The 13,160-nt window shown below is 42.7% G+C and overlaps 1 protein-coding gene across 9 annotated transcripts in view; it reads left to right on the top strand.

The window, feature by feature from the left end:
* ktn1 (kinectin 1) overlaps positions 1-13,160 on the top strand; it is a 223,205-nt gene that overhangs the window by 132,435 nt on the left and 77,610 nt on the right. For all 9 annotated transcript variants that reach the window (XM_069916952.1, XM_069916953.1, XM_069916954.1 and 6 more), the window contains 3 exons: positions 2,066-2,209; positions 8,255-8,349; positions 12,538-12,682. In XM_069916952.1, the coding sequence (XP_069773053.1) occupies positions 2,066-2,209; positions 8,255-8,349; positions 12,538-12,682 (384 nt within the window). The remainder of the gene's footprint in view (positions 1-2,065; positions 2,210-8,254; positions 8,350-12,537; positions 12,683-13,160) is intronic.

The raw sequence follows: 13,160 nt of genomic DNA, 5'->3' as shown, positions 1-13,160 counted from the left end.
TACATTTTGAAATAAATGATGCAAAAAAATAGAAGGTAGTGAGGTAGTGTCTCGCTAGAGGCGAGCATAAATATCAGAAGATTATTGCAATATTATTTGATAACAGAAAAAATGCAGGAAATACTGGTGATGCATGGTGAGAAACAGACATTGTTTTGTTGAAGATGCTTTTTATTTTGGATTTTCTTTAGTGTACAGGAGATAGACAAGCACAAATATTTAATAATGACGAGCATAGTTCCCAGACCAAGTTGACATCCATTTATATTCTTTGTTACATGAGTTGTGAAACGGTCGGAAGCAGTTGTGTACATTAGTAGTAATTTTTTATTCCATTCATTGGGACTCAGTTGGGACTCAGTTGGGTAGACAAAACTGAGAAAGTTTACATATGTATTTTAATCAAAGGTCCTTGGGGAACTTGCCTTTGAATCAGTCTTGGAGATTAAGAATCTTAAACATGTGCTGCACATCATGATTTATTTTTAAGTAAAGGTATTTGCAAATTAGAAAATAAAGGTCACTTTTGAATGGATCCTTATTTCAATTGTTTTTATGGAAAAAATTGTCTATGGTTATCAGCTTGATGCATGAAGACAGATGAATATGCTGATTCCTGTAAAGTAAAATATTATTCTCAACAGTAACCCATTCCAACAGACCCAAAGGTCTACTTTGATTCTTGTTGCATTTTGCTCTCAGAATCTATTCTAAGCCTTTAAGCAGAAATTAAGATAATTATTTGCATCAACATATGTTTGTGATGCTTTGTTTAACCTGTTCATATTTAGTTTATTTATATAGCACATTTAAAACAACTTGTGTTGACCAAAGTGCTGTACAGATCAGTATAAAATGGGTACTCGAGGTTTAGAATTGTATATACAACATAGTTCCCATCGACAATCACTTCAAAACACTTGCAAGTAAAAATAAACTTCAGTCTGGATTTGAGAGTTAAAGGAAGGGGCGGATTTGATGGAAGGAGGAATATGGTTCCACATTTTGGGGGCTGCTATCATGAAGGTTTGATCTCTCCTGAGTTTGCAATTAGGAACAACCAAGTGCTCTAAATTGGCTGATCTGAGGGGTCTAGAAGTGGAGTCGGGCATTAGGAGAAGGTGATTTAGGAGGGGGCTAGTCAATTAATAGCGTTGTAAACAAACTGGAGAAATTTAAAATTCTGAGTTGTACTGGCAGCCTGTGAAGGAAGGCGAGAATAGCGGTGATAGGGCCCTTTTCTTGGCTCCTATCAGGAGCCTTGCTGCCACATTCTGAACTAGTTGCAGCCGGGATAATGATGACTGATTAATTCCCATGTAAAGAGAGTTGGTCTAAATGGGAGAAAATGAGGATGCGGATAACTTTCTCGAGATCTTGATTTGATTTTGGCAATGGTGAGGAGCTGGGAAAACTGGCTTTTACTACTGCATTGATTTGTTTGTCAAACTTGAAGGTGGAATGGAATATCACATCAAAGGATTTGATGATTGGTTTAATGAGTGTTGGCTAAGTTGTGTGCAGGTTGTTCTTCAGAATTTCCAAGTTGTTCATGGTTGCATATAAATGTAGTGCAACATTTTATTTCAAGCATTTCTGGTGTTATCATGGAATGTTTTTAGCCTCATCATCATTCTGCCTTTGAAAGCAAGCTCCTTCAAGATTCGTGTTTAAATTCAGCTTGGATGTTACCTTTCGTACATTAGTAACATCATTTCTCTGGGCTCTTTAATTTTTCTGGGTATCTGGGTTCAAATTAAGTCTCTCAGTGGCTTCCTCAATATACTTCGTAAAATAACATAAAATAAATGAATCAAGATATCCAAATTACTGCAAAAAAAATAATCCATGCCTTATTTATTGGAACATTTATATCTGCAGCATCTTATAGCTGGCATGCTTTATAACTTGAATTTGGAAGATTGATTTTCTAAGAAATGCATGATTTGAATTCTAATAACTTACTTATGCTCATTTCACAAAATACTTGTAAGATCATAGGCGGTACTGGTGCAGATTATTTGTTTTGGTTTTTGTTTCAACTATGGTTTGATAATAATTTTAGGAGTTGATGACAGAGAAACAGAAAGCTAATGTAGTTGAAACCAAGTTAAGGGAACAACGCAGTGCCCTTGAAAAGGAGCTGGGAGCCCTGCAGAACAAGCTACAAGTGAGCTACCAAGATCATATGAATGAAACCCAGATGCAGGCAAGTCAAAATAATCTATTGATTCTCATTTAGAATTTAAATGGTATTTCAAATAAAGTGAATTTGACTTTCTTACTAAATGTTAAGTGTTTGTGTTGCCAATTCCACCCCCCCCCCCCACCCCATTCAACTTACTTTTATGCAAGATTCGTTTGAAAGACCAAAAAAACAGAAAATTCCTCAATAGGAGTTGAACAATAAACCCAGCAGACACTGTGTTTATAGTTAAGACAAAAATGCTGGAGAAACTGAGGAAGTCGCACAGATTAAAAAAAAAATGAGGCAAAGATGAGGATACATAAGAGCCTTTCATCAGGATATGGGCAAAAAGCAGGGAAGCACCTGAATAAAATGGTAGGGGGAGGAGCACAGGCCCTCAGTGAAGAGGCCATAGGTAGGAGAGCATAAGAACAAGAAAAAGCTGAGAAGTGATGGGGCAGGTGATAGCTCTCTGAATGAAAAGAAAGGGGTGGACAGTTGGAGGAAAGAAGATAGAGGGATGGGGAAGAGAGAGCAAAACTGGAGAAGTCAATGTTAATATCATCCAGTTGGAGAGTGCCAAAATGAAATATTAGGTGTTGCTTCTCCAATTTGTGGGTGGCCTCGTTTTGACAGTGTGTGACACAGAATTGAAATGGTTGACCACTGGGAGATCATCACCATTGCTGCGGACAGATCGAAGGTGCTTAATGAAACGATGTAGAGAAGGACACGACAAAAGAACCTAGATGCAGTAGTTGACATCCACAGATTCACAAATGAAGATTTGCTTCACCTGGAAGTGTAGCGTTGGCGCTGCTGCATGGAGAAGAACAACACCAAAGCCTTGGAAAATGAGACTGGTTTATTGCTCTAGCCATTGCACTTATATGGACCCCTGTCACTGATATCAGGGCCATGTGTCATTGGAGTGCAGGCCTGGGATTGGCCAGTGTTCCTGCCAGAGTTCCCCATCTTCCTGCTGTGCGGAGGTAACCTGGGACGACAGCTGGTGTCATCCCCAGGTGACCTCCGCTCAGTTGGTGCTTTCGTTGGTCATTTTACGGGCTGGTCCATGTCTCCATGCACGGGCCACTACACAACCCCCCACTGGGAAGAGTTGAGACTGGCTCATTACAGTCAAGATATGCGAGTTTCTGGTGGTGGATGGTAAAGGTCTTCTTACTGCTGATGTCGAGGACTAAGGTGGAACCACTATCCCTGATGACCCTGTAGGGATGGTGTGTGTCCCTTCTCCGTGTGGTAGGGGTTGCCGTGTTACGAGGGATGCCAGTTTTCTCTGCAAGTTCTTGAGGGTTGCCTTGGGGTCCTCTGGCCATTTATCTGGGGCCAGGAACTCCCCAGGAATGATCAAAGGTGTGCCGTAGACTATCTCTGCTGTCGAGGCATTGAAGTTTTCCTTCAGCGTGGTACAAATCCCCAACCGGAACAAGGCAGTTCGTCCATCGAGTTACAACCCTTGAGCTGGGACATCAAGGCTGCCTTGAGGTGCCTGTGAAAGCACTCCTCCAATTCATTGGCCTGAAGGTGATATGCCTTGGCGTGGTGGAGCTGTTTCCCCAAAAGGTTAGCCAGTGCTGCCCAAAAGTTAATTATGCCCCCCCCCCCCCCCCCATCTGAGATTGGGTGCTCTAGACCTCAAATCTGGACACCCATGTGTCGTTGAGTGCCCTGGTGCAGGTATTTGTGGTGATATCGGCCAGCAGGACCGTCTCCAGCCATTCTGTGGAGCGGTCTACCATGGTCAAAAGGTATCTTGGCCCACTATGTTGATATCTACATAGCTGAACCTGCACCACGCTGGTTCAAAAGCCTCTTTGCGTGCTGTTGTGTAAACCTGCACTTCAGAGGACTGACTGATCGTTCAGGGTGTGCCAGGTTATGGATGGCATCAAAAACCTGGCTCCTCCATGCAGCCAGAATGATGGGGCAGGGGCTACTGGTAGAGATGTCGCACAGCAGTGTCAGGTTACCTGGGTACATCCTCCACCCTGAGCATGGAAACTGCTGTCCTATACACATGGATCTCAGGGTCCTGCTGCTGCGCTTTGGCGAGGGCCATGTATTCAATCCCTTGAGACAGGGCGTGTACTGAGTTGATTGCAGGCGTGACAGAGCATCGGCTACCACATTGCTTTTCCCCACGATGTGCTCTATGTCCATGGTAAACTCTGACACGTAGGGCAAGTGTTTCTGTTGTCAGGCTGACCATGGTTCTGATACCATGTGGGAGGCTTGTGATCGGTGAAGACCTTGAATTGCTGGCCTTCCAAAAATTAACAGAAATGTCTTACTGGCAGGTACAGCGCTAACAGCTCTCAGTCGAAAGTGCTGTATTTGAGCTCTGGGAGGGTGAAGGTGCCTGCTGATAAAGGCCAGGGGTTGCCACTGGCCCTGGATGAGTTGTTCAAGGACACTCCCTACTGCTGTACTAGAGGCGTTGACCATCAGGGCTGTAGGTGCCTCTGGTCTGGGGTGGACCAGGAGAGTGGTGTTGGCAAGCGCAAATTTGGCATTCTGGATCGCCCTGGAATACTCATCATCACAAGTAATATCATGCCTTGCCTGTCATCAGTGTGAAGAAGGGATGCATGATGTGTGCCACTGCCAGTATGAACCTGTGGTAAAGGTTTATCATACTGCCGAATTCCTGTACCGCTTAGCGAAGTGCCAGACCGTCTCTACATTCTTGAGAGTGTAGCTCCGTATTTGTTTATCCTAAAAATAGTGTCCAGACTAAATTGGCACTTCACTAGGTTGATTGTCAGCGTGTACTCACTCAAGCTGGTCCATTTTTCTTAGTTGGGTGGTGTGGTCTTCGCGGCTGCGGCTGACGATGGGGATATTGTCCAAATAGATGAACGCAAATGGGAGGTCCCAGCCCACTGCATCCATCAGCTGATTAAAAGTTTGTGCTGCATTCTGTAGACCCAAAGAGCATGTGGAGAAATTCAAACAAGCCAAAGGGTATTATGATTGCAGTCTTAGGGATGTCCTGGGGGTGAACTGGGATTTGGTGCTACCCCCAGATGAGGTCCATCTTGGAGAACACCCATGCCCCATGCAGGTTGGCGGCAAAGTCTTGGATGTGGATCACGGGATATCTATCAGGCATGGTGGCCTCATTGAAGCGGCGCATGGTCTCCAACCCTTGCTGATTTGGGCACCACGTTGAAGGGGGTAGCCCAAGGACTGTTGGATCGCTGCATAATCTCCAGCTTCTTCATTTTCTTAAACTCCTCCTTCACCAGGCTGAGTTTTTCGGGAGGGAGTCGGCATGCCCTGGTGTTGAGTGGCGGGCACTCAGTCAAAATGTGTTACCTTACCCCGTATTTTGGCTTTGCTGTGGAGAAATGTAGCGCCACTATTGAGGGGATCTCCACCAGGATGCCAGTGAGTTAATTGTCCAAAAGTGTTAAAGAATCCAGGTGAGGCAGAGCCTGAAAAGTTTTGGCATGCACCAAGCAGTGGGCCCGAAGAAAATCGGCCCCTGGGAGCGGTTGTGCCACTGCCGTGAGGGTGAAGGTCCATGAAAAGTGGCTGTTGCTGAACGAAAGGGGGATGGTGCAGGTCCTAAAAGTCCGAATGGAGGAGCTGTTGTCTGCCCTCAGTGCTGGGCCCTGCTTGCAGTTGTGAATGTTGAGGCCTGTGGGACGTAAGATGCTTATCTTGGCACTAGTGTCGAGCAGGAAATGCCTGCTGTTAAGGAGTCCCAGACATAGGAGGCTATCACGTGGGCCAAGCACCGCAGCCATTAATAGCGGTTGGCCAGGGTGTTTCTCAGAAACCTGCAGAGTGGGCGGCATTGATGGGCCTCCTCATCCATTGGCTGATGATAGTAGCAGAGCTGTCCCGGGGTATTAACTTGCCTCTCCGCTGGTCTTATCTCGCAGGTGGCTGTTCCTGGGGCTTGCTGATGTGATGTACAATGGTGCTGGAGTCCTTCACTCTCCAGAGCATGTCCGCCTGTGCTGCGACTCTCCAAGGGTCGCTGAAGTTCTCATCCATGAGCAAGAGTGGATATCCTAGGGCAGCTACTTCAGAAAGATCTTTTCAAAGGCCTGTAGCCCTCAGTTAGAGCGAGCATCTCACTCATTAGGGCGGACTGAGCCCAGTTTCCCCCAATCCGTCCATTTGCAGCAGTTGGGTGGTGCACTCAGGCCGGGAGAGCCCGAAAGTGTGGGTTAACAGCTCTTTGAAGGCCGTATATTTGCCTTGCTCTGGAGGCTGCCGTAGGAAACGACACCCAAAACTTTGGGAGCCTGAGTAAGACCACGTGGATGGTCGCTGGCTCCGCTTGATCCGTCATCTTCGGGTTCAACTTCTGGTTGGACCTGTTGGGGTCACCAATGTAGCATTTGCGCTATGCAAGCGTGGAGGAGAATGCCCTTGTTCTATCTTGGGGTGGAGGGAGCCAGGGCAGATTTGCAGGAAACAGTGGAGAACCGCTTATGTCCTCTTGTCTGTACACTTTCCCCCCCTTCCCCTACTCCCACCATTTTATTCAGCACCTATCTATTTTTGTTCATACCTTGTGTGGTGCTACCACTATGATGTATGTATGGGCTGGCCTGCCTCCTGAATCTGTGATTCCTCATCCCAGATATCCCCATAAAGGCTGTTATGCCCAAACCCTTCCCTCAGTACCTGCCTTGGAACCGGGCCAGCAGTATGCAAGCTGTGCTGACACTTTAAGGTGATTAAAGCCTATTAATCACAACCTTCTGTCTGATTGTGGTTGATGGGTAGTACATGTTGATGAAGGGCTCAGGCCTGCAACTTTGGTTATGCATCTTTATCTTTGCTACACAAAGAATGCTGTGTGACTTGCTGAGTTTCTCCAGCATTTTTGGGTAAACTGTTCCTCAAGGGGTTTTAAAAAAAAAATCAATGATGTACTCATGGGCCAGAAGTAGATCATTCTGACCATTGTGACTACCAGAGCAGCTCAATCGATTCTGCTTCCCAGCTGCTTCTTCATAACTTTGCAAATTTTTCTTTACTATATATTTTTCCAATTCACATTTAAAGGCCAATCTGGGATCTATTTGTTTTGAATTCAAAACACACAAGAACCAGTTTTTCCCCTAATGGCACGTTTTATTTGAAAATTGTGATCTCTTGCCTGATCCCTTCACCAATAGATGGCATATAATTTTATGTACTTGTATCATATCTCTCTACTTTCTCTTCAAATAAAATGATTCCAGCTGTTCTGTGAACGTTTATAACACTACTCCCTCATTACCAGGAGAGATTGTCATAAATTTTTACTGGGCTCTCCTATAATGCCTTCACATGCTTGCTATTATGAGACAATCACTATTGAACATAATAAGCCTGTTGAAGATGAGCATTGTTTAATAAAGGTTCAATATATTCTTGTTTGATTCTGTTGATGAAGTCCATATTTGTTTGTTTCTTTTTAACCACTTTATCAGAACACTCAAATCTCAGCTCCTGAGCTCCTTTATTCATTTTGCCTCCATATTTTTCTACATTTCTCTGCAATAGAATTCTATCTGCCCATTCCCTTAATATCGTCAGCATATTGAATATCCTCTGCTTGATATGTACCTGTCAGAAGGTGTGTAAAATTTGTTCTTGATTAAAAATGTTTCTATCCTTGAAGGTGGGTAAGTGTGTACTGAATCTACGCTCTAACTAATCTCCTTGTGAATAATTAGTTCAAAACAAGGCCATAGTTATTGAGACATGATAAATTCTTCCCTTTTGAACAAGTTATTTAGCAAGTTATCAAGACATGGAGTTTAACACAGTACTGGGCTTATAAGAGTTGTTATTATATTGCTTTTGGCTTCTATATGATGCAGAATTAGTCCATCTAAATGGACAAATAGATGTTTCATGTGCATATCAAAGTGACATGTTATTACCTGTCTTGAATCTTCTGCAACTCCGATTTTAAACGAAAACTGTGCTATTGTTAGCCTAATACAATCGTTTAATTATTCAAAAAATCTCAGTTGTCAATTGTTGTCCATATTTTTTCAACTTTATTTGCAAAACAATATTTTCCCCCAGTTTCGCCAGCTTCAAGAGCAAACCGAAGCATTAAAACAGGAAAATAGGATCCTGAGGGATGCTGTGAGCAAAGCACCCAGTCAAATGGAGAGCAAGTGAGTATCCTGAACATTGGATCTAATATGATAAATACAAATTATTGATTAAATATTTTTTTTAATTTTGGATTGTTTCCACAATACAGCAATGCTAATATGCTTCAAACCTATGATTGCATATCAAATATCTAGAAGAGGCTTCATTCTGGAACTGAGAACGTAAATTTAGGGACCAAGTGTGGTTTTGGTCTGTCTTGGAGCTCTGCAGACTTATTCTGCATTTCTCAAAAGATTTAAAAAACAACCACTTTGAACTAAATTAAGAACTGTTCCTTGCACTCATTGACCTGCTCATTCCTCTAATTGTCATGCTCTCTGGAACAATCTTCCAGCATCTTGGCTGTCTGCTGAAATGTGTCATTATATTAAAATGTCTGCATAGTGATGTAGCAGGCAGTTCTGAAATTGTTGTCTTCTGCAGTGAGACTGCAATGAAAGGAGCTTGCCCTCATCTTGTTCACTACCCACTCCATCTCCGACGATCACTTTGTGTAGGCCACTGCAAATAATTCTCTGCTTAGAGACTTTAGCACAGATGATGAAGACAGTTCAAAGGGTGCAAAGGAGCACCTGCAGGACAGCTTTGAATTGGTGGATTGGATCAGATTCAAGGATTCATCTTCAGATTTGAATGAATATGCCACAGCTGTCACTGACTTCATCAGGACCTGGGTGGATGAATGTGTGGCCACTTGTACTTACCATGAGTACCCCAGTCAAAAGCCACGGATGAACAAAAGGAATCAGCCTGCTGAGGGCTAGATCAATGGTGTTTAAGACTGGTGATCCAGATCTCTTCAGGAAAAGATCTCTCTGTCGTCCCCCCTCCGTCCCCCCCACCCCGTTCTCTCTCGTTCTCGCCTCACCCTTGCCACGCCAAAATGTTGGTTATATTTCTTTGCCTCCTATGGGGTTTCTCCAGCACTTTATGTATTAACTACATTTAATGTGGCCTTTCTTGTTTCACTCAACTCTGGAATATCTTGGTTCACACTACCTTCTACTTGGCTAGCTGTTCTATAGTTTTGGCTTGGAGGAGGAAACAAATAAATATCAATAGCCAGTATAATATTCAAACCAAATATTGTTCATTTTGGTTTAGAGTTGCAGCACACATCTGATCACTATGATTTTTTTTCCTATTGAAGTGAAATGGTATTTAAAATAATAATAATTAAAAAAAAAACATACGCACTACAACTCCCATTATCCGAAATGGTCGGGACCGGGCCTATGTTGGAGAACAGGTCATTTTGAAAAAAAACAGTCCAGTAGCAACAGTCAATCACTTGTATCAATGTTTTAACAACAAGGGAAGACATTTTAAGCATTAAAATAAAATTTGATTCTTGCCAAAAAAGTGCTGGCCGCTGCTGATCCCCAACATGTCCCAACCGCCATTGCTGATCACCAAGACCTTCCAGCTGCTGATCCCTGAGGTGGCTTCCTGGGCTGGTGGAACACTCACTGACAAGTCGGCGGGCTCCTGTCTTCCCTGATGCCGGAGTCCCAACTTCAAATCCTCCCCTAAGCCTACTGCACACTCACACCAGGGATGGAGGGAAGAGGAGGGAACACCACTGAGCCCAAGGTCCCACTCTTGCCTAGGTGGCTGCTCTCCTTGATGATGCTGGGATAAGGGATTCTTCTACCGTTTGTGACATGCCATTTGAGAGGTAGTTAGACAAGTCAACAGGGGAAGGTAAAGAAGAAACCGAAAGAGAGCGGGGTGGGAGTTACCTGAAACAAGGACAATCATCGTTCTAATTTTATGTCGAGTGATTTTGTTTTAAAACTTGTGGGATCAGTTCAGCTCTGAAAATATTGCGGATAAATGGGGATTTCTAATTTGTTTCGGATATGCTCGTTTATTCAAAATTTAAGAAAAGAAATTGTATAAATTAGGATTTTGGATAATTGGAGTTGTACTGTGCACATCGCACACATGCACACTATGCATGTAATAGTGAAAACCATGTAAATGTTGAGCCCTTAATTTTGGCCTAGACCATCCACACACTGGAGCTCCCGATGCCCTGACCGTAAACTTTTGCCTCAGTCCAGGAAGGTCCTCCCTTCTGAGCTCCTGATGCCCAAGCCGCCTGCCCACTAGCGCTCCCGACTGCACACTCTCACTTAGGCCCTGGTCGCCCACCCAGTGAATCTCCTGATACCCCGATCATACACTCTCCCTTAGGCCTAAGCTGCCTGGCCACCAGAGCTTCCATTGCCCTGACCGCAGACTCTCACCTCGTCCAAGGCCTATCCAAGCTCCTGATGCCCCAAGCACCGACTTACCACCCAGTCCAGGTTACCAGCCAGCCAGCCAATCAGAGATCCTGATGCCCTGAGTGTAGACTTGCCACCTGGTCCTGACCATCTGAGCTCCCAGTGGCCCGTAAGCAGTCTTGCCCCCAGGTTCTGATTGCCCATCCGAGCTCCCAATGCTCGAATGACCCAGGTATTTACTGAAGTCAAAAGAAGTAAGTGGTCCACCAACTTTTGTCTATTACATACACACATATGGTAACTGATACATTTCATGAATGCTTTGGACTTCTACCTTTCAGAATGATCTCAGCTGTTCTGCTTTTTTAAGGTCTCTTATTACCTGATTTGGTCTGAGGAATTGGCCAAGTGTTTTTCTGTGTAGTTGCCAATGTCTCTTTTCTCTTCCCCAGTTAGTACATATTAGTCCATGGAGATTCATGCTACTCATGAGTAAGTAGGTATAATAATATAGAACATCTTATTTTTCCTTTGAAATTCTTCAAGATTGACAAAATAAAGTTTTCTCAATTTGCTACATTGGTGCTGGGTGTTCTCCTGTTATGGAGTATAAATATATATATACTCCACACACACACACACACACACACACACACACACACACACACACACACACACACACACACACACACACACACACACACACACACACACACACACACACAATATAGGTCTTTAAAAGAGATAGAGTATGGGGGTTTATTTACTTCTCATTTAAAATCCAAGAGCTTTGCTGAAAGAGAGACTTCCATGTCCACAGTGACTTTACAGAAACTTTGAAGAATGCCTATGGAGACTTCACTTGTAAGTGTTAATTGGACTGATGTGGAGTAAATGGATTATTGTTTTTAAAGCAACAGATGCCCAGGCAGAAACTGAATCCAGTGCCAGCAATCTGTATGGTTGCAGTGTGCTATTCTAAGCTGGGTCGTGGATTTGCAAGCAGAGAGAGAGAGAGAAAAAAAAATCAAACAGGATTTATCTATGAGAGAGAGAGAAAACTGAGTTCTGCAGTGGATTTTGGAGGCTGCAACATGGCAAGCTGACAAGCTTGTTGAAAACCCCATTTTGAAGGCTGGTTGTGAGTTCCGAGTTCAGCCCATTGAAAACCCTTGAAGTCTTTACAAGAGGAAATGACTGGCTAGAGAGTTTCTCCTGAAATGCAAACAAAAGGAATTCTGTGGTGACCTTGAAGAAGCGGTTATCATTTTGGAAAACCCATGATGGGGCAAGTTTCTTTCGCAAGACACTGAAGTGACTGATCGTGGGAGATCATTTTGTGTGTGTCCAACGAGCAACAAATCTCTCTCTGAAACCAACGAGAACCTTCCTGAGTGGTAACCATTTAACTTTAAGCACCAGAGCCTGGTGAAAAGTCATAAATGTTAAATTCTGTGCACAGTATAAGAATTGCCTGATACCAGTGAACTTGGAGGAGTGAGCAGTGAGATTGGACTATGAATCAAAGAACTTTCCTGATGTATACACATTACATTACATACACGTGTGCTTAGAATTAGAAGCAGGTTAAGTTAATAGTAATAAGTTAAAGTTTGATCCTGTTTTTATGTTTAAAGAAAATTAAAATAAACTTTTGTTTAAGTAACCATTTGTCTTGGTGAATTTTTATTGCTGCTGGGTTTTGGGATCCTCTGGACTTATAACATCTCCCATGATCACTTCAATGGTATATTTTTGGTCTGCATTTAAAAGTGGTTTAATTTAGTGACCATGTATGAAAATTTAGATATGAAAGCAAAATGGAAAGCCTGGTTATCAAAAATTACTGTTTTCTGCTTTGGTGTAAAATGTGCTGCCAAATAGGAGAAATGCAGTTTTGGTTTGAACACAAAGCTATTCAAAGGTATTAAATTTCTTTATAAATATTGAATACAGGCAATCAACAGAACTAAATAAATTGCGGCAAGACTATGCTCGACTAATGAATGAATTTACGGAGCAAACAAATCGCCTTCAGCAGGAAGAGGGACAGAAAAAGAACCTGGAAGTTTCCTATGAACAGACTGTTCAACAGCTCAAGGTATAAACTTTATACTATGAAGGGTCAAATTAGTAGGAATATTGAATAACAGTCCAATGAAATGCATTTGTTTAAAATATTCTTGGTTCATTGTACTTTCAACATTCTGTACCTTGAGAACTTTAAGCCTCTATACTTCAACAAGATTTTTTAAAGATCAAATGAATCTCGTTTTGACCCAAGTACTATTACATGAATTGCACCTGTTTTTATGATTAATTGTAAAAGTTGTAAATTGATGCCTTCTATTAATTGTTCATGCAGAGAGATTTTCTTAACTTTTTTCCCCAATTTGAATCTTTTTTTTGAATTCTGTTTATTCTTGGCCTTTTATCTTAAATGACAGGTGGCAAAATGAACAGATTCCATGTTCAAAAGTGATTTAAGTTTGCCTGTTGAAATTATTACAGGAACCTTCTTCAGTTGCATTAATACAATGGCTCTTGTCTTTCAGGTACAAATCTTTCTTTAAACTGCA

Source organism: Narcine bancroftii, chromosome 2, assembly GCF_036971445.1.
Source record: "Narcine bancroftii isolate sNarBan1 chromosome 2, sNarBan1.hap1, whole genome shotgun sequence".
Taxonomy (NCBI): domain Eukaryota; kingdom Metazoa; phylum Chordata; class Chondrichthyes; order Torpediniformes; family Narcinidae; genus Narcine; species Narcine bancroftii.
The sequence above is the reverse complement of the archived record's forward strand: the minus strand, read 5'-3'. Positions and strand labels throughout refer to the sequence as shown.